The 20,267-nt window shown below is 38.9% G+C and overlaps 1 protein-coding gene across 3 annotated transcripts in view; it reads left to right on the top strand.

Annotated features, from left to right (window-relative positions):
• The window catches only part of LOC120312740 (E3 ubiquitin-protein ligase parkin-like), a 489,002-nt gene that overhangs the window by 361,255 nt on the left and 107,480 nt on the right, over positions 1 to 20,267 (top strand). For all 3 annotated transcript variants that reach the window (XM_039353870.1, XM_039353871.1, XM_039353872.1), the window contains one exon: positions 5,545 to 5,660. In XM_039353870.1, coding sequence (XP_039209804.1) covers positions 5,545 to 5,660 — 116 coding nt within the window. The remainder of the gene's footprint in view (positions 1 to 5,544; positions 5,661 to 20,267) is intronic.

The following is a 20,267-nucleotide window of genomic DNA, read 5'->3' as shown; positions in this document are numbered from 1 at the left end:
TTTGCATTAATGCACTCAGCAATTTGAGCCTAGCAAGAACAACCAATGCTGTACAGAAAATTGTCCTTGCTCTTTAAAGGTTTGATAGATTTTGAAAATACCTGGCTTAAACTAATAGGATTTAATTTTGCCTTGCAGCTGCATCTGTACTTCAGTAATTATACATTATTTGAATAAGCCAGCAAAACAGGCACTGTAAAATGTATACTCAAGAAAGTAAAATTGAATCCTTTCATCAAGAAAATTATATTCCTTATTAAATGCACCACACCGTGCAATGTGTTTTGTACTTATCCGCTGTTGCTGGACTATTTATGTTCTTGGTTCACAATTTGTCAGACCCAGAGGTAGTCAAAGCTGTTGGTTTACAAAACTGTAAATTATTTTCTACTTTCCATTTAGCTCTCTATAGCATTATACTTTTTAACTGAGTTTTCTTCTATTACATTGATTCTTTGAGAATTTCAAAGCATTGTCTTGGGGAAAAAATGTTTTTCTCTTTCCACCCACTTGGCAAGAGTCACTATAAATCTGCCATACAAATGTCTTCCTACTTCCTCCATGCAGATTTCAAATTATGTTTGTATATACTTTCTCGGTGCTAGTGGTTTCTTTAGGTACCTTAACACACAGTTAAAGAGCAGCAATTTAAAGATGTTTAAAGGATTATGTATTATGCTTTATGAGCTATGCATTAATACACACACACACACACACACACACACACACACACACACACATATATATCTTTGGTTATTCAGGTTTTCTCCCGCGTAAAATTGGAAGTGTCTTGGCGATGTTTCGACGAAGTCCCATTTGTCACCTTCAGGCTGGTGTTTTCAGCTTCGTGCTCCTCGCGGGAGAAAACCCGAATAACCAAAGACCTACATACAAACAACCTCAGAATATATATATATATATATATATATATATATATATATATATATATATATATATATTGCTAACAAAGAATAAAGGGAGAACAAAGAATAAAGGGAGAGCTTCTTAACTCTCTTCAGCCAGACATACCCTTCTGAGATTCGAACCTGGGCTGTGTGCATGTTAGGCAGCTGTATTAACCTCTAGGCCACAGGCTCTTTCTCACTTTGTCAGCTGTATCAGGGAGGGAAGTGACAGGGGGAGGAGATTTACCTTGAGTGTTTTTTGATGCACCCTGTCGGCCCAAATATGGGAGAAAGAAATCTTCTTATATATTATATATATATATATATATATATATAATTTAGTTAAAAATTCGAATCCTGGGTAAAGCCATATAGTAAAACAAATAAACGCAAACACCAGGATAATATCAAACTAAAAAACTGTTTAATAAAATGCTGAGCTTTCATTGGTCAGGACTACCGACATCATCAGAGCATAAGAATAGGTCAATGGGAGTCCCTTTTTATAGAACTGGCCGGTTTTGCACACGGCTCCTGGACCTAGTCATCGGTCCATCCAACATCCTTAATTGTTTAATTCCTAGGGGGCACGCATTGGTTGTTTCCTTGGTGTTTTTCAAGGCTGCTATTCCATTATCCACTTCTCTTCCTCCAATAACCCCCCTCCTCCTCGTACACATCGCCGTCTGTTATCCCACCATTGATTCCCAAAGCTGCCATTCTCCTTCCCCCCCCCCTTTTTTTTGGCCACTCGCTTCCTTTGTGCGTGGAAGGAAGCGAGTGGAAGGAAGGCTGACTGACGAAAGCTCAGCATTTTATTAAACAGTTTTTTAGTTTGATATTATCCTGGTGTTCGCATTTATTTGTTTTAATATATATATATTATATATATATATTTAATATATATATATTACCTTGAATGTACACCCTGTCAGCCCAAATATGGGAGAAAGAAATCTTCTTTCTTTTTCTTTTTCTTTTGCCTGTATCAGCTCAATCTAGAGCCATCCACAAGCAGCAGTCGCCAACTGCGACATCATTTTACATTTTTTAGGTTGCTAACAAAGAATAAAGAGAGAACTGGTATAGCTATTTCGAGTTCCATTAACTCTCTTCAGCCAGACTTACTCTTCTGAGATTCGAACCTGGGCTTATCTGCATGTTAGGCAGTTGTTATAACCTCTAAGCCACAGGCTCTCTCCCACTCTGTTAGCTATCAGGAGAGAGACAGGGAGAGGAGATTTTTACCTTGAATGTACACCCTGTCAGCCCAAATATGGGAGAAAGAAATCTTCTGTCTCTCTCCTGATAGCTAACAGAGTGGGAGAGAGCCTGTGTCTTAGAGGTTATAACAACTGCCTAACATGCAGATAAGCCCAGGTTCGAATCTCAGAAGAGTAAGTCTGGCTGAAGAGAGTTAATGGAACTCGAAATAGCTATACCAGTTCTCTCTTTATTCTTTGTTAGCAACCTAACAAAGGGCGGCGGGTTGGGGGCTATAGGGGAAGATGGGAGCACGCATGGGATGGCATGCCCCCTGAGAGTGATACATCAGACACGGGGGAGGAAGATAGCCAGATCTGGGATTTCATCGCAGGATCGGTCTGCAGTTACACATGTTACTCTAGTGCGTAGTGACATGGAATGCTCGCCTCCCAGTCTAGGAGCCGCATGCAACAGAGAAGTAACTAGCTGCAAGAACTTAGAACTCAGAAATACTTCTGACATGAGTGATGAGAGGATCAATCGACCGGGCCCCATAACGAGGTCTATGAGCCGTGTGCAGGCACATTTATGCTTATAAATGAGCTCCCCCACCCTCTGGCTTTTAACACCCTGACGATGATGGCAGCAATATAGCCATCGAAAGCTAGGTTATTTATTTATTAAACATTTAATTGTTTTACCTCCTGGTGCTCGTTTTTATCTTTTGAATATATATATATATATATATATATATATGTTTTCTGAGGTTTTCGCGGGTGTTTGTATGTAGGTCTTTGGTTGTTCGGGTTTTCTCCCGCGTAAAATTGGAAGTGTCTTGGCGACGTTTCGACAAAGTTCCATTCGTCATCTTCAGGCTGGTGTTTTCCGTTTCGTGCTTTGCTGCTCGAAGCACGAAGCTGAAAACACCAGCCTGAAGATGACGAATGGGATTTCGTCGAAACGTCGCCAAGACACTTCCAATTTTACGCGGGAGAAAACCCGAACAACCAAAGACCTACCTATATATTGTGGTCGTGCCTGACTTTAAAAATACCAGAACCATTGCCAAAAGTGAACATTTTAATAACAGAATAATCAGAGAAGCCATCGAGATAGAAAAACGCCCACACAGCATGAACAAGCGAGATGATACCTCCCGCCTACCAGCCATTTGGAAACCCGCCCTTATTGACAAACGACTCCCTAACACAAAAAATGATACCAGACCCACACTCACAAAAACCACACAGGATGTCACCACCACACATCCATGCAAAAAGCAAACCCAAAGCCACACCGATGATGAGGCACGACCACAAACCAGAAGCCAGACCAGAGCTGCATCATTAGCCACTTTAAAGCCCTCCAATCCATACATGAAGCAAACTGACACCCTCCATGAAAATGAGGCACGACCACAAACGCGAAGCCAAAAAATAGCAAGGCAGCCCAAAATCTTAAACCCCTCTGCAACTCAGACTAACCTGAGCACAACCAAACAGAACACTCCCCCAGCCAATCAGAGCACAGCCAACCCCCCAGCCAATCAGAGCACAGCCAACCCCCCAGCCAATCAGAGCACAGCCAAGCCCCTAACCATCAGAACACACCTCCACCCAATCAGAACACAGCCAAGCTCCCACCCAATCAGTTCATACCCCCACTGGCAGTTAAAAGGAAGAAACAGCTAAGACCACACATTGCTGCTCGAAGCACGAAGCTGAAACACCAGCCTGAAGATGACGAATGGGACTTCGTCGAAACGTCGCCAAGACACTTCCAATTTTACGTGGGAGAAAACCCGAACAACAAAGACCTACATATATATATATATATATATATATATATATATATATATATATATATATATATATATATATATATATATTAAAACAAATAAACGCGAACACCAGGATAATATCAAACTAAAAAACTGTTTAATAAAATGCTGAGCTTTCGTCGGTCAGCATGTGTGTGTGTGTGTGTGTGTGTGTGTGTATGTATGTATGTATGTATATGTATATTAAAATACTAAAAATGTGAATCCTGGGCATTATGTTAACAAATACAAGAAAAAACGAACACCAGGATATAATAAACCAGCCTGTTTAATATAAACAAGCCTGTGGTTAAGAAGAGTCACTAAGCTTTCGTCCGGCCAAAAAACTGCCGGTGTCATCAGAGTTAGAATAGCAGGAGATTGGGAAGGCAGTTCATATAGCCTCCTGCCTCTGCGCCCGGCTCCTTGAGCGTGTCATCAGCCCGTTGATTGTGTTAATCCTTATCACACTGAGTTGTTCTGCATCAGGCAAACTGTCTTTGACTCCACTGGTTGTTTTACGATCCTCAAGTGCTCTTTTAGAGCGTGTGCAAGCACTTGAAGGGCAGTGTGTGCAAGCACTTGGAGGGAGGGAGGGGGACTGGGCTCAGGGACGGATTGACAGCTGCCCCCCAAGTGCTTGCACACACTCTAAAAGAGCACTTGAGGATCGTAAAACAACCAGTGGAGTCAAAGACAGTTTGCCTGATGTGGAACAACTCTGTGCGATATGCATTAACACAATCAACGGACCGATGACGCGCTCAAGGAGCCAGGTGCAGAGGCAGGAGGCTATATGAGCTGCCTTCCTAATCTCCTATACACACACACACACACATACACACTCACATACACTGTGTATATCTGTATTTATACACATATAGACTTACACATGCATATACACATACACAAACATACATAATACTTTCTCTCTCTCTCTCTCTCTCTCTCTCTCTCTCTCTCTCTCTCTCTCTCTCTCTCTCTCTCTGTGTGTGTGTTTGTGTCTGTGTGTGAGATTGCCAGCTTTTTAATGACATCAGAGACCTTGAACTAGAAGATCTAGATTTGTCTTCCACAGGTTGATCTCCTCTGATTATGTTAAGGCTGAAGTTTGAGAATTCCCAGCCTGGGAATTTGGCAAAACCTGGCTTTTGGCAATATTAACATGTTTGGAGACAGCAGACTAAAATTAACGTACAATAGATTTCAGTAAAAATTGTTCTCTTTACCATATTGTTATTTTGAGGAACATTTGGATGGTAGCAATTACTTCACTCCAATCAAATACTTACTGCATGCAATATGGAAGTTCCAAGAGCCTGTTCCTGTCTCTTGTCCATTCATTTTTCTCCTTTAATGAAGAAGAGATAATTGTACAGAATGAATAGAAGTACAAATGGACTTTTTCTCTCAGCTGATATCTGAAGAGCTACCTAAACATCTTATACAAAAATACTGTGTGGCATTCTTTCTAACCACTCTTAATGGGTATCCTCCTTTTCTACTGACATTAGTGATTTATCTACTGCCTCAAACTTCACTTAGACTTAGATAAAGAGAGGACATGAGGTACAGATATGTAATCCTCCTTTTATCTCTTCTTCAATATTGTAGGAATTCTACTTTAAATGTGGAGCACACCCAACCTCTGACAGTGAGACATCTGTGCCGCTGAACCTCATTACAACAAATACTCGGTACATCTCATGTATAACCTGTACAGATGTTAGGTAAGTCAGCTTGAAGAATGCTGATGGGTAGTCTTGGCAATACAGGAACCAGATCTTTTCCTTTTATTGTATCTTTTCCTTTGTCATTCTGCTGAAATGGATGTTAGATTCCCCCCAATTAACTCCTTAGCTTCCATAATGGAAATTAAAATATTGATTCTAAAACTGAACAAACTGTTTCATATTTTGTTTTCTTATTCAGTTGATTAGGTCTTATGCCCATAGAATGAAAACATGGAAATCATTTCCCATGTATGGAAAGTTAAAAGGCTTTAGAAGAAAACATCTCTTTTTATATTTTCTACATTTCCTGTCATATTACATGATTTCCTACTGTTATTGCCTTGCCCCTCTTTATTGCAAATTATCCTACTATTGAACAGGTCTTTTTGGCTCTTCTTGCTCATAAGAGTGAATGAGCAAAACAGAAATGCGTAGAGCTTAAACAATGTTCAATAATGATGTTCAAGCATAAGAACTGCATCTCATTTGTTTAAGTCATAAAGAAATTTCATAATCTCTTCCTTTTTATACTGCAAAATAATGAAAGTTTCATACACACACACACACACACACACACACACACACACACACACAACTCTTAGATGACTATTCTAAAACTGTCTTCTACAAGTCTTCCTCAAAAAGGAATGACAATGATGGTCCCATAGTTGTTCCAGAGTCTTGTTTATAGAACTTGCTAGTCCACTGGATACAACTGATATTTATAAGTGGTTTGCAGTACTTTTGCTAGGAAAACAAGATGGATGTGTTCCTGGAGTCAACAGGAGTCAAACTTAACTCAAAGGCACTTTAGCCTTGTCATCAGTGGTGGGTTTCAGCCGGTTTGCACCACTTCAGCAGAACCGGTAGCAATTTTTTTGTTGCTCAGGCCCAGAATGGACTTCCGGAAGCGGCATCCACACAGAAAATCAGTTGTTCACGTATCTGAATCCCACCACTGCTTGTCATTATCAACATTCCCTGTTAGTGGAGCAGTAGAACACTCTCAGTGAAACCTGGGTAAATGTTCATTTTGAATTAGCCTCAGCAATATTTAATAATTAACATTTAATAAAAATAGTAAAAATAATCCAATATTTGAGGGGCTGCCACAAAGAAGAGGGGGAGATGTCAACTTATTCTCCAAAGCAATAGAAGGCAAGACAAGAAGCAATGGATGGAAGCTAATCAAAGAGAGAAGCAACCTAAAACTAAGGAGAAAGTTCCTAACAGTGAGAACAATTAACCAGTGAAACGGTTTTCCTTCAAAAGTTGTGGGTGCTCCATCACTGGAGATTTTTAAGAAGATACTGGCTAGCCATTTGTCTTAAATGGTATAGGGCAGGGATGTCAAACTGCCGGCACCTGGGCCGGTTGCATCATGCAGAGCCACGCCCACCCCAGCTCCGGCAATGCGAAAAAAGTTATGATACGTCGCGACTTGTCATGTGATGCGGCGAGTTTGATACCCGTGGTATAGGTTCTCCTGCTTAAGCCGAGGATTGGACTAGAAAACATCCAAGGTCCCTTCCAGCTCTGTTAAACCAGAAGAAATGTGATTAAAATTAAAGAGAAATGAGCAAAGTATACATCATCATCTTTTAAAACAATACCTAAAACATTTCATGGAAAAATAATATCCTAGTAGGAGTTATTCCAATAAAATGTGGATGAAGTATTCTAGATTTCTCTCTAATGAAGTTCATAAACTTGTCAGGAATAAAATTACATGGATAATAAAACTCTGTAACATTTTCCCATGTAGACACTTAAGAGGTTCACTTAAAAAGTGAGATTGTGCTATTTGTTCCTTACTTGTAATATTCATCCAAACTAGCTCATAAAATGCAGCCCAACAAACTGCTAGAGAAGTGATTCCCCCCTCCTTATTTCTTATTGTGGCTTCCTTCTCTACATGTTTGAATTGGTCATAACATTCAACAATTTTTTTTCATTGCCCTCCTGTTCTAAATTGCCTTTACCCACAATTGCCATTTCAGCAACTAGTGGCATTTGACATAGATGGTTTACGAATGCTTGTAATACTGATGTCATGAGAAATAGCATTGTGACAATTTCAGAAAATGGTGAATCTGTTGAAACAGGCATTTTCCTCCTTCATGTTGTTATGCATAAAAATAAATGAAAATGGAATTACAATATAATTCTCATGGCCATTTCCAAAATGTATGTGCTTTTCCATTCTTCTTCCCAAACGTGTTATATTTCCATCAAGAAGCTTTTTAATGTAATGTTTTTGGCATTCTTTTCCCAATATTTTCATTTGCTATTGATAAAAAAAGGGGTTAGGGTGATATAACTCATATCTGATAAACTGCTTGAGATACCTATATAAATATTTATAGTAGCTTCACCTGGCTTACATTTTACAAAATTAAAAATATGTCAAATAAGAGTATTTTTATTTTTCAAAATAAGAGGGCTATTGATAAACCTAGGAAGAAAGAATTTGTTTATGAGGAAAAGGTGAATCCTCAAAAAGGATAAGATAAACAGATGTTATTCTTTTTCCAATTTAGCCGTAACACAATGTAGACCATTGAATTATTACTGCCTTGACTGTCTATCGATAGTACTTAGGTGTAGAAATAAGCCTTACTGATTGTTTAAAGATTAGTCAGTTTTGAAAAGAATGAGATTTTTGTCACTTCACTAATTTCTGAGAGTTATAAGACTGTGATTTATCTTTTTTATCAATTATCTTTGAGCTATTCCATGCAGAACCTCCATTGCTTGCTGTATCCATTGGGTCTGAAATGCCACCCAAATCCAGTTGGCTCAGAGTAGCACAGGCACCAGTCATGATAAGGTTGCAAGTAGTTTTTCAGTAATTCTCTTGGGAATTCCTATCTTACTCTAACAGGAGGGTAGGCTCTTGCTGCCATGAGAAAGCCTGTATGGACTTGGCAGTATATACAAATAATAAATAGTGAAATGTGTCTGTGATCAGACAGCCTGTATATAATACTTGGGTGTGAATAAACAACCTTTTTTCCCTTCAACAAAGGCTTATTGCATAAACCACAACCAGCAGTGTTTATACCACATGCTAAATTGTATTATTCATCATTTACGAACTATACTGAATGAGTTCAGTAAAGCAAGCTAAAACACTGGTTTAATGTGTTGCATCAGCCTAACCAGTAATACTCCAGATTGACTGAGCTGAAGTAATTACTGCCACTGAACTCTACAGTGGTCCATTAAAATCCCATGAAGTAAAATAAACTACAACCATGTTATAAAACAATATAACCATCCTAATGTTGATGTGGTGTTCTCTCCTTGTGTTTCCATTACAAATAGGCAGGGCGTGTTATACACATGCATAGCAAGAAAAGGACAGATTCTAGTGTTTTTATAATATACCTACCAGATCATTCCCCCCCCCACACACACACACACACTTGCTCCCAAGAACAAAACAAAAACCACTCAACTTGATCTTAACCAGAACAATATATCAATTGACCATATGCAACAGAAAGGTCTGCAATAGTGGCGAATATTTGTAGCTCGGCTGTAGGATGAGGGTGAAGGTTCATTCTCCAAGCTTGAGGGTTGGTTTCCGAACATTTCATTACCAGGGTAGGTAACGTCTTCAGCAGAATTTAGGAAATATCTGTGTCAGAGTTCTACTTATATAAGGGCTTCAGGTGTGGGAAGTGAGGGCCTTGTGATGGGCCAGGTGTGAGTCATCAGCGAGAGACTTGTGATAGGGAGGTACTTCAGGTGAGGGTCATGGAAGGGTGTGAATCAATGGGTCAGGAGTGAATCATCAGTGGGAGGCTGGTAATGGGTCTTGTGATGGAGAGATTATATCAGAGCAGGGTCATTGGAAGGTGAACTGCCTGGGGGGGGGGGGAAGAGGAGGACTTGAGGGTTGGTGCTGTCTCCAGATGGCTGTTCGATTGATTTGGATTCTGAGGGGGTTCAGATTAATATGGTTGTAGATCAATATGTCTGTTGATGGAATTGCTTATGGAGTGCCAGGCTTCGATGAACTCCCGAGCATGGCGGGTGGTAGTGTGGCTGATGATTTTAGTGTTCCTCCAATTGAACTGGTGTTGTTTGGTGTCAGTGTGGGTAGCAATTAGGGATTTGAGACCTGGTGTTTAACTGCTAGCAACAAACAAAGTCACCGGAGAAGCCAGCAATAAAATTGCAAGTCACTGTCACCTGATATTTTGTTTAATGACTGCATTGCTTAGCAATGGAGTTGCCTGTCCCATTAGCTGAGGACTACTGATAAAACCTTATTCTTAATAAAGAACAAGGAGAAAAAATTGAAAGCAGCACAAAATTCAGCCAAACCCCAATCTCTTGCAGAGATGTACCATGCTGTATTTCTCTTTCAATTACTGCAGTTATTTCTGGCATCCTAGAGCAGGGATTCTCCGGCTTTGTTGGACCACGGCTACCAAATTATAAATTAATTTGCATGACAGGCCCCATTTCTAGAACAAATGTTTCCATTGGGATTATAAGGGTACAAGAAACAAAAATGTGTTTATTTTAATAATGACATTTTAACCTAAAGTAGCATAGGAAATGTTGTGGTACTTCAACTGCCCTTTGCAAGCTTGCATAGGTGAAGCCCAGAGTGAGAAGGAACAGGGCTTCTAGCGTGCCTGAAGAAGCAAGGAGAAACTCTATCATGTTGCAGGGAAAGCACAGTGAATGGAAAAGTGTTTCCACTTTGGATCTGAAAAAAGAAAAATGGAGATGCTCCCTCAAATTGATTGAAACCCTCCAGATGGTCACAACTCCCAGTGTTGACTTTTCTGCTGAATATCACAATCCAAGATTATTTATTTATTTATGTCTTCATCATATATCTATGCCTACCCATCTCACAAGTGTGACCCTAAACAGTGTTCAGATAATGAAAATACATCTTAAATAGGCATTAAAAACAGTTAAATATAAATAAGATGACCAGAGAGTATTTCAGAGACTCAGATATAATATAGCCCTCTGATGGGCTCCCTGTTTCTCATTGTTTCTCCCAATCTCTTAGGAAAACCACATTTTGAAAATTTTCTGAAAGGCTAACGGGGTTGAGCCAGTGTCATCTTGATATGGATAATATTAATGGCAACTTTTCCACAAAACAAAGGTTCCAATTTTACTGTAGTGCTCAATTATTAAAGGTTCCGAATCTTCTTAGATGATGGGAGGTATGATCACTAGAAATAAAATATCTCCACAATTGGAATACTGTACATTAACTTAAGATGCACATTTTAAAATTACCGGTGAAAGAAATTACCAGCGCATCTGCCACTCACACATCCCACCCCCCTGCAATGGGCTGAGCTGCCAAGCTGGAAAGATTGGGGACAGCTGCTGTAGAATTCAAAAGTGACCCAAGCAAAAACTTCATTTTTTTATCATGGGAAGTTGATTTTTAAACTTATTTTGAGGCCACAGAAAAATTGAAGATGACTTTGATCAAGAAGCCATCACGATTTAACAATCTAGTATAGGCCTTAAGCCAGTATCAGTTTCGCAGGCATTTGAGGTCAGGTTTGGCACCATCTTTGCAGGGTTATTCTATGAAGATTTTAGAAAAACAATGCATTTTGGTGGAAAGGCCTGGAAATTATTAATCTATACTTGAAATCTGCAGTTGAGGGTATAGACCAATATGTAGTTGGGCTCTATGGAGTTCAGACAAGAAATGTAGTCCAAACATGAGGATTTATTAACAGGTTACAATAAATCTTGCAAATCTGAAAGTACTTCTCCCCTCTCTTACTTTTACTCCACCCAAAAGTAGGAAGCGTCCCTTCTGAGATATCTTCTCCTCCCCCATCCCTCTTTCGGATTCAGATTTTGTTTATCAGCCCTTTGTCTGGGCTGCAACTCCTGTCTCCTCAGGTCATTCCCACATACCATTACAGCAGCTGGGCCATGTAGAAACCTTGCTGATAAGCAATACCAGATACTGTAGCCGATTGATTGAACGGGAATGAAGATTTATAGCTGTCTGGAAGGCAATCTTGTGCGTAATCAAGAAAACTTACTTACTTTTTCCGTGATCAGAAAAAGTGATTTCTAGGACAGCTGCTTAAACAACTAAGGATCAGGTTTATGGAAAATGTAACATTTCACAGCTATTATAGGAGAAACCCTTTCAATTTCCAGCACTGCAGTGTCAATTTTTGTGGACTGTACTGTGATGGCAAACAAATCCCTGCGAAGCTTCTTCAACTTTATTATGAGAGGGCCTTTCTGTGAGAGGATTCATGCAGATGGTGTAAATGTCAGTGAAGATATGAAAGACAATTTGCTGTCAATTTGCTGATAGGAAACAGTGACTCAGAGCTGATATTATCAGCATGGTTCTCTATGGAGTCTTTAACAATAAAATATATCTATAAATGGATATATACTTCTTTTTTTGCAAACTGAGCAAGGAACACAACACTGCAATGCTCCCATCTCATCTTCATACTGTATTTGCCCCCTTTCTCCAGTGTGTGGGGCTATAGGTCAGTGGTTCTCAACCTTTTTATAGCTGTGACCCCAGTCGTAAGTTGAGGACTACCTGTATTTCCCTGCCCGGGAACGCCGCGCAAGCGTGGTGCCGCCCCCTGCGCCAGCCGAGGCATAGCTGGCAATGGGCGGCGGCAGCAACGGCGCAGGGCGACCACTGGCTGGGCCACCAGCTGGCCCAGCCCAAGGCAGATAAAGCACCCGCTGGGCCCCACATGCGCCAGCAACCCTCCCTGCGCCCACCGGCCTCCCATCTCCCATCCCTGGCCCTCTTTTACTTACTTTTTAGTTGCTCAGCAGGGAGGGAAGCTTTGCAGAATGTTCGCCTTGCAGCACCGTTTGCAGACTGGTGGGCTCAGCAGGGCAGAGACAGCCTGGACAATTCCTATTGGCTTTTGAAAGCCAATAGAATTAGACTCTGTTCAAGAGAGTCTATTCTATTGGCTTTTGAAAGCCAATAGAATAAGAGGGAGTAGCACAGCTAAGGAAAAGGGGAAAAAAATGGCAGAAAAAATGGCGGACTGCATTGTTTGGTGACCCCCGTGAATTGGTCGTTTGACCCCAAATGGGGTCACGACCCACTGGTTGAGAACCGCTGCTATAGGTAGTTCCCAACTTACAATAGTTCATTTAGTGACCGCTCAAAGTTACAGCCACATTGAAAGTGACTTACGACTGTTTTTCACACAACAGTTGCGACATCCCCATGGATAAATGATCAAAATTCAGATAATTGGCAACTGACTCATATTCATGACAATCGCAGCATCCTGGGATCTTGTGATCACCTTTTGCAACTTTCTGACAAGCAAAGTCAATGTTACTAACTTAACAAAGGCAGTGATTCATTTACAACTGTGGCAAGAAAGATTGTAAAATGGGGCAAAACTCACTTAACAAATGTCTCACTTAACAACAGACTCTTTGGGTTCAATTGTGATCATAAGTTGAGAGCTACCTCTATAGACATCATTTGGCATCTGTGCTCCTCTTTCTTGGCAACATTTCAAAATCATAAATGATGTATTTCATAACTACCGGTATTACTGATTGAGACAATGGATTCAGAAAACATAAATGCCCTTCTATAATTAAATATTGTTATACTGCTGTCTCTTTTCTTTTAGTTATTTTTTTTTCTGGGCCTAAGATATAGATCCCACATATGTCACATCACATTTATCCTTATAATCCTTAATCTACTGGGTATTAATGGAGGATTGTTACCTTTTATGCTATTCTCCTTTGAAACCTCTCAAGGAAAAGTTCATGCTAGGGAATGCATAAAACAAAAGTATTTTGTGTCGAGACTGCAATTTTGAAATGACTGGAGTATTTCAGTTATAGGAAACAATAGTAACTGATACACCCCCCCAAAAGAGGGTAGAATAGGAGTTCATATGGAGTAGTTTAATTTAGAATCTGTTATTTAAAATGTATTGCCTTCTTCTCAGTTAGCTATCTTCTCAGTTGTTGTTGTTTTTTTATTAAACCCCACACACCAATGCCCCACACACTTAGCAAAATGAAAGCAAACTTGGCATGGGTTTTTTTGGTAGTTATAATGAAATCTTCTTTCTGTTCCTTTTTGCTGTTTGGTAACTGCTGTGTATTAAAAAAAATGGGAGACTACTGATATTTTATTAAATACATGATTAACGTTGACATTACAACATTACAAGACATAAGAGAGTTCACAAAATGCACACATACTGTACATTCCAAAGCTGAACAAATCAACGAAACCAACAGAATCACTGCATTTTTAAATGCTTCCTGAAGCTCAGTATGAACTGCATGCAGGAGTACCTGTACATCAAAGCTTAAGAAATGGACCAAACTCAGCATCATTAGAGATGAGACTAGGCGGTTATGGAATTGGCAAGCAGGTGTAGACCTGGATAGAGCAAGTGCGACAGAAACTGGAAAAAGAAGGTGTTGTACAAGAACTGGTATATGTGGAAGATCAATGAAAATTGACAGAAGTACATCATTGCAAGAAAGCTATTGCGGGGGGGGGGGAATCAAATCATTACTGGGTCTTAGATGAACAATTGGACACAAAGGAATGTGAGAAAACCATTTATTGACTTGTGAAAATGCATACCAAGATGACCAAAGACATTGAACACTATATGCATGTTAAACACAAAGTGGGCATCAGTTGGCAACCGCACTTTGACAAAATCTCTAATGTTGAATATCTATACTTGCCAATTCCTGATGGCTTGGCTAACACTGGCCCAATCACACAATAAGAGGCTACAAAAGCTTTCAGTGACATGAAGAATTCAAGAGCATCTGGCCCAGACAATCTACCAGCAAAACATCTAGAACTTGAAAGCACTTGTGGGATAGTAGCTGTCTGGCTGACAAACTTCATCAATGCCTTTGTGGACTCTGGCCATGTGCCAGCTGAATGGGCCCTGAGAATCACCGTTCTCCTCTTCAAAAACAAAGGTGGCTTGGGAGACTGCTTCAAATATGGATCATCACACACAGTGAAAATTTTCATCCAGCACCTCTGTGAAATTGTTGAAATTAGTATCAAACAGTGTCAAAGGCTTGGGTACCACCAACACCATTTTTGTGGTTCTCATGCTATAGAGAAGCATAGAGAATTTGAAAAGAAACATCACAACCACAAAATGCAAAACTGAATATTCTAAATATTCTAAGTATTTCAGGCAACTGAGGTGAATACTTCGTTTAAAAAGTTTATAGTGCCATGTTTCTGAAGTGTCTTTGTTTTACAAGAGTGATATTCATGTGATGGTTTGGTTGATCCTTGCTAAAGAACTGCCAGCCAGCTGACTATACAATGGCAGAAGTTATCTGGTGCCAGTCATGGGCTGGTTGGATAGATGCTAAATAGAGGAATAGCAAAAGTCCTTTAGCAGCCTTAGAGCAGATGAATAAAGATCTTGAATTGAGCCTGGGGATTACATTCCATCTGTGTCATTTTCTTAGTGTACTTAGGGTAACTCTGTTTGGGTAATTCCAAAATGCAAATAGTATTGGCAAAACTGATTAATTTAGCAGCCTATCTCACTGGGGCATATTGAGACTGAAGAGAAGAAAAATGTGAAGCATTCTGCAATGTAAATCTTTTATAAATATGAACAGCAGTTGAAAGTACCAAAGCATGTAGGAAATGCCTATAATTCTGAGAAAACGGTTGTGAGCTGCTTTCTCCTTCTCTCAATCCCACTACTATCGACATCCTCTCATTAGTTGTTGCCAGGCTCTGAAAATCAGCCGAGCTCCATCCTGTAATATGGCCAGTCTGCAATTCAGTCTAGAATGAGATACCTCCCCATCTTTTTAAATCAACGGTAGTCAGTTGCAATGTAATGAAATAATAGATATTTGTAATATTAGCGTAAACCATAGACTAGAAGCTTGTTTATGCAAATATTTATATTTCTTTCAATAGTGATGCCCCACTTTCTTCCTAGTTGCTTGTGGTTTCTACCTGTGAGATTATTTAACTCTATCAAGACTCACAGATTGAATAGATGAAACCTCAGCACCATAGCTGCCAGTTGAATGATAACTTTGAACACTTGTATAACAGGTACTGAAAATCACATGCACACATATGCACATACATATATAGGATGAAAGTATAGGCAAACAACCCCCTATTGCAGTGTTTCTCAACCTCTCAACTTTAAGATAGGTAGACTTCAATTCCGAGAATTCACCATGCTCATCCACAAATCTTAAAGTTGCTGAAGCTGAGAAACGCTGGCCTGCTAAGAAATTGAACTGAACTGAAGAAGCTTCTTGGATGAGAAGGAAAACGTTTTCAAGGGGAAAAAATAAAGAAAGTCCAGTTGCCTTTTGTAAAAGCACCTTTGGGATAACCATGATCGGAATGATTGAGAATCCCCATAGATGCTGCCCTACTAAATAATTTCTACTGTTTGTTGAATAGGTAGTCTCACTCATATGACCTACCTTTGTCATCTCAGGACTTGGTTTTATGAAACAATGATTATTTTCTAAAACACTTTTAGAAACAATTCAAGAGCTAAAACAATAAGCACCCCATACACAACAAGTTGGTACTAGTGGAAAACACTTCTGCTCCTGCAAGGATAAGTACCCAATTTTTGTCAAATGTGCTATCTGCTGCAGTCTTCTGCATGCATATTAATACTGTCCCAGAAGTTCCTCTACCTCAGAATTAGCTAGATTTCCGGTGGCTTTCTGTGAGCTTGTTTCAAACAATGCCAAGTACCAAGTCCAACTACTCTATTGAGTGAAATCACAATTTTTCTTGTTTTCTTTACTCAATTAATCAGTGCAATAAAAAGTTTCGGATGTGCAGTCTTCATCCTGAATACATATACAGTACTTGTGACCATTGTCCCGAAAATTACTTTAACCCTAAATATGTGTTATTTTGAAAGAATGACAAAATCCCACATATTCCATAAATAGAATGTATAGTAACAAAAATGACTGCACGCTGTATTTTTTAAAATTACTTACAAATTATTTATTTGTTTAGAGATACATCCGGCTGCCAATCTTACATGCCATTATTCTGTTATCACAGCAACAGGGATAAGAACATAATAAAAACTGATATTCCCCCCCCCCAGACTCTTTTTGCCCAAAAACAACAGCCCCCAATACATTGAAAACACAATTGCTTGATTCTAGCCTCACCCTACCCAGCATAAGCAAATTCAAACATAATCTCTGTTTTGTCTCAGTTCATATTTGAGCATCTATTTAGAAAAGGACATCTTTTTTTTCTAGCAAAATACTGGGCAAAATGCTGAGCAAAGAGCAAAATCCTGAATAACATCCAGGGCACAGGCAATGGGACGCCAGTTTCATATTGTTGCCAAGAAACTGACCTGAATATATGCATAAAGTCAGGCTTATAATAACTTTTGTCTTCTGACAATGTGAGCAGTGATGGCTGAGATGCACTTATGTTTTCCAATCTATCTTTGTTCTAACTCTTGAAAGGAGAATATTTAAAATAGCTATAGAATTTGATTGGAGTCTTGAAAAAAATAATGGCTCAGAGAAATGACATAGAATATAAGAAAATAGATTCTCTCCCCCCCCCCATACGGGAGCAGAGGAGAAAATGACTCCTGGATCTCTTATTTGTTTCTCTTTCAGTCAGTTGAGTTTTTGTTTTGGTTTTTGAAAGGAGCAGGGGGAGGGGGAGGAAGATTAAGTGGAAGAAAACTGGAAGGAAATGAGTATTGGTAGAATGAAAATTGCAATACTTGGGGGATAAACTAATGACACCCATATTTTTTGCAATTTCATTGTCGTGCAGATGGGAAGCCTGCACGACAAATAGTAAGTATATATACATAAATTATCATAAGCAAATGCAGTATGAAATAGTTTTAAATAAACAAAAAGCTACATAGTTGTTTTTTTTCAAGTGAAATATGCATGATATTTTATGCTGGTTAATACTGTATCTGGCTGTGAGATTATTTTGTAAGGAAAAGGGGCTAAAGATATCAACTGCAATATTTTGAAATAATTATGTATTTATACAGATTTAAAAATTCCCAGTCCCAGTCAGCTCTGAGTTAAAGAACTAAACAACCTAATGATGTTCATACAGAATTTCCATCAGACTCTATGAGATGTATTTTTTGATAAATGTTAGGATTGCTATGCAAAGTTGTAATCCTGAATACATTTTCTCTGAGCTGGAAATAAACGTTGTGTTGTAAATTGCAGCTACACATGTTGATACCAACAAGCCTTAGTTTTATGGTAAAATCTATAATCCTAGGAAAGGTGGAAGGAAAAAGAAAAGGATGATCAGCATCAACTGGATCAATTCAATTACATCGACACTGGGTGCACTGTTGGAAGTCCTGAAGAACCTCCTTGAAAAAAATCTATGTAACAGTTAAGAGTTGACACCAATTTGATTACACATAATCTATCAGTGGAAAACATAATCCATGCCTTTTGCTACTCAAAAAATTCCAGATCCTGAAAAGAACCACATTTTTTTTTCATATCATTACACACAAATATTTAAAACTGAGTCAAAGCTTGAACTTTTTCTTATATTGTTGAAAAGTTCATTCTATTGTTAACTTCTTTTTCATAACATATTCACATCTGTTATATTACAGATGTGGGTAGTTATTCTTTGTTCCTTCAGGATGCAGAATAAAGTGGTAAACCCTTGTGTTGATATGAATGCTGATATGATAGCTGTCAACTCTACACTGAGCTATGGAGCCATAGTATTCAGAGTATACAATTTTTAAGTTGCCTTCCTGACACATATCAGCTGTCTGGACATCACTGACAAATGTTAGTTCGGTCATCCAATTAAAGCAGGGGATGTTCCATCTTATTTATGTATTGAAAGAGATTTTCTTTAAGAGGAAAGGTTCATTACTTAAGAGCTAAGCTGAAATTTAAACTCCTACTTCTGGACAATATTTTTTTCCTCAATTAATTGCTTTCTTTGGTGGAAAGGAACAAATTTCTCTAAGTTTCGGAGATACGGAACCTGACTGGCTTTACTGATAATAATAATCCTACCCCACCTCATTTTTTGACTGAAACCATGTGTGAGATAGGTTAGAGATGCCATGTGATACTGAAGTCTCTCTCTGTTGGAGGTTGGCTAGGATCAAATCAAGTCAAAATTATGGTCATAGATTTGTATGGGTTGGGCAAAACTGCAGTGTAGATCTTGTTAGATGCAAGAGATCAGGAACCAGGATAGAGTTTAAAAGAACTACAAGTTTATTTTATGCTACTTGTACACAAGAATCTGATCTACTAATGGTCAAGCCGAATTAACACAAGATAAAAGTCAATGGACTTTGGGGAAGGGGGCTGGACTTAGTCTCTTACTGGATGTAGAAACTCCAAACTAATGATGTGTTTGACCCCCACCATTGGGCTCAGACTGGTCATCTCCTACAGCCCTGGCCCTATTGGGAGATTGCTGGACATTGTTTGCTTCAGGCCATCATAAGTTTCAAGAGATAAGATTCTTTTAAAATGGAGACAGCAGTTCGTCACCTCCTGTGTATTAGGAAGGTAAGCTAACGAGCCAAACCCTTGACCTGTTGCACAATTTGTGCTGATTCACATAATAACTAATGTGTACAGTTAAGGATGACCAGGTAAAGGTCTTGTGGATTTTGGAACAATCTGCTTAAGGTGGGGGAAACGAGAGGTGTTATATGTTCTTTCCTTCCTAGAAACTGTAACTATTTTCTAACATACTATAGTACTATTTTTAATAAGCTTTAGAACCCATAACGACATTTTAAATTATTTCTTTATTGTACTGGAAAATGTTAAAATTCAGAAAATGTTGAAATGGTGGTTAGGCTTGCTCTCAAATAGAATGTTCAATACAGTAGTTTTTTCTTTAAACATCATTCTTCTGTGACAAATGTAACCAATTTTTACATCCATTTGCATTTTTTAAATTTAATATTTGTGGTTTCCTCCTACTGTTCTTTTGTTAAAAGAGAAATATCATGGCAAATACAGTTTCTTCCCTTCGGGCATATTGTCTATGGCTTCTATGAAAATATTGCCAAGTACCTGGCAGGAAATAGAGGAAACTTTGCTGAGAAGAATGCAATCTGCAGCATGCCTGAGAGTAACTATTACATAACCTCAGCAAAAATTACTCAAAACAGAACATTTTGAAATGCGCTAAGTACAGGTAGTCCTTGGTTTAGGACCACAACTGGAACTAGGATTTTGGTTAAGTGATGCAGTTATTAAGTGACTCATCATATGACTAGACCCAATTTTATAACCCGTTTACTGCAGTTGTAAAGTAAATCACACCATTAAATGAATTCAACTTCCCCCATTTATTTTACTTGTTGGAAGTTGAATGGGAAGATTGCAAATTGTGATCATGTGACCACAGGACTCTGCAGCCATTGTAAATGCAAGGCACTTGCCAAGCACCCAAATCCCAGTCTCATGACTGTGGGGAATGGCGCAATTATTGTAATTTTGAGGCGGGGGTCATAAGTCACTTTTCTCAAAGCCATTATAACTTTGAACCATTGTTAAGCAAATGGATTCTACCTG

This window comes from Crotalus tigris, unplaced genomic scaffold, assembly GCF_016545835.1.
Source record: "Crotalus tigris isolate CLP2741 ecotype Arizona unplaced genomic scaffold, ASM1654583v1 scf7180000018526.697782, whole genome shotgun sequence".
In the NCBI taxonomy this organism is placed as follows: Eukaryota; Metazoa; Chordata; class Lepidosauria; order Squamata; family Viperidae; genus Crotalus; species Crotalus tigris.
This window is presented reverse-complemented; position numbering and strand designations above follow the sequence as displayed.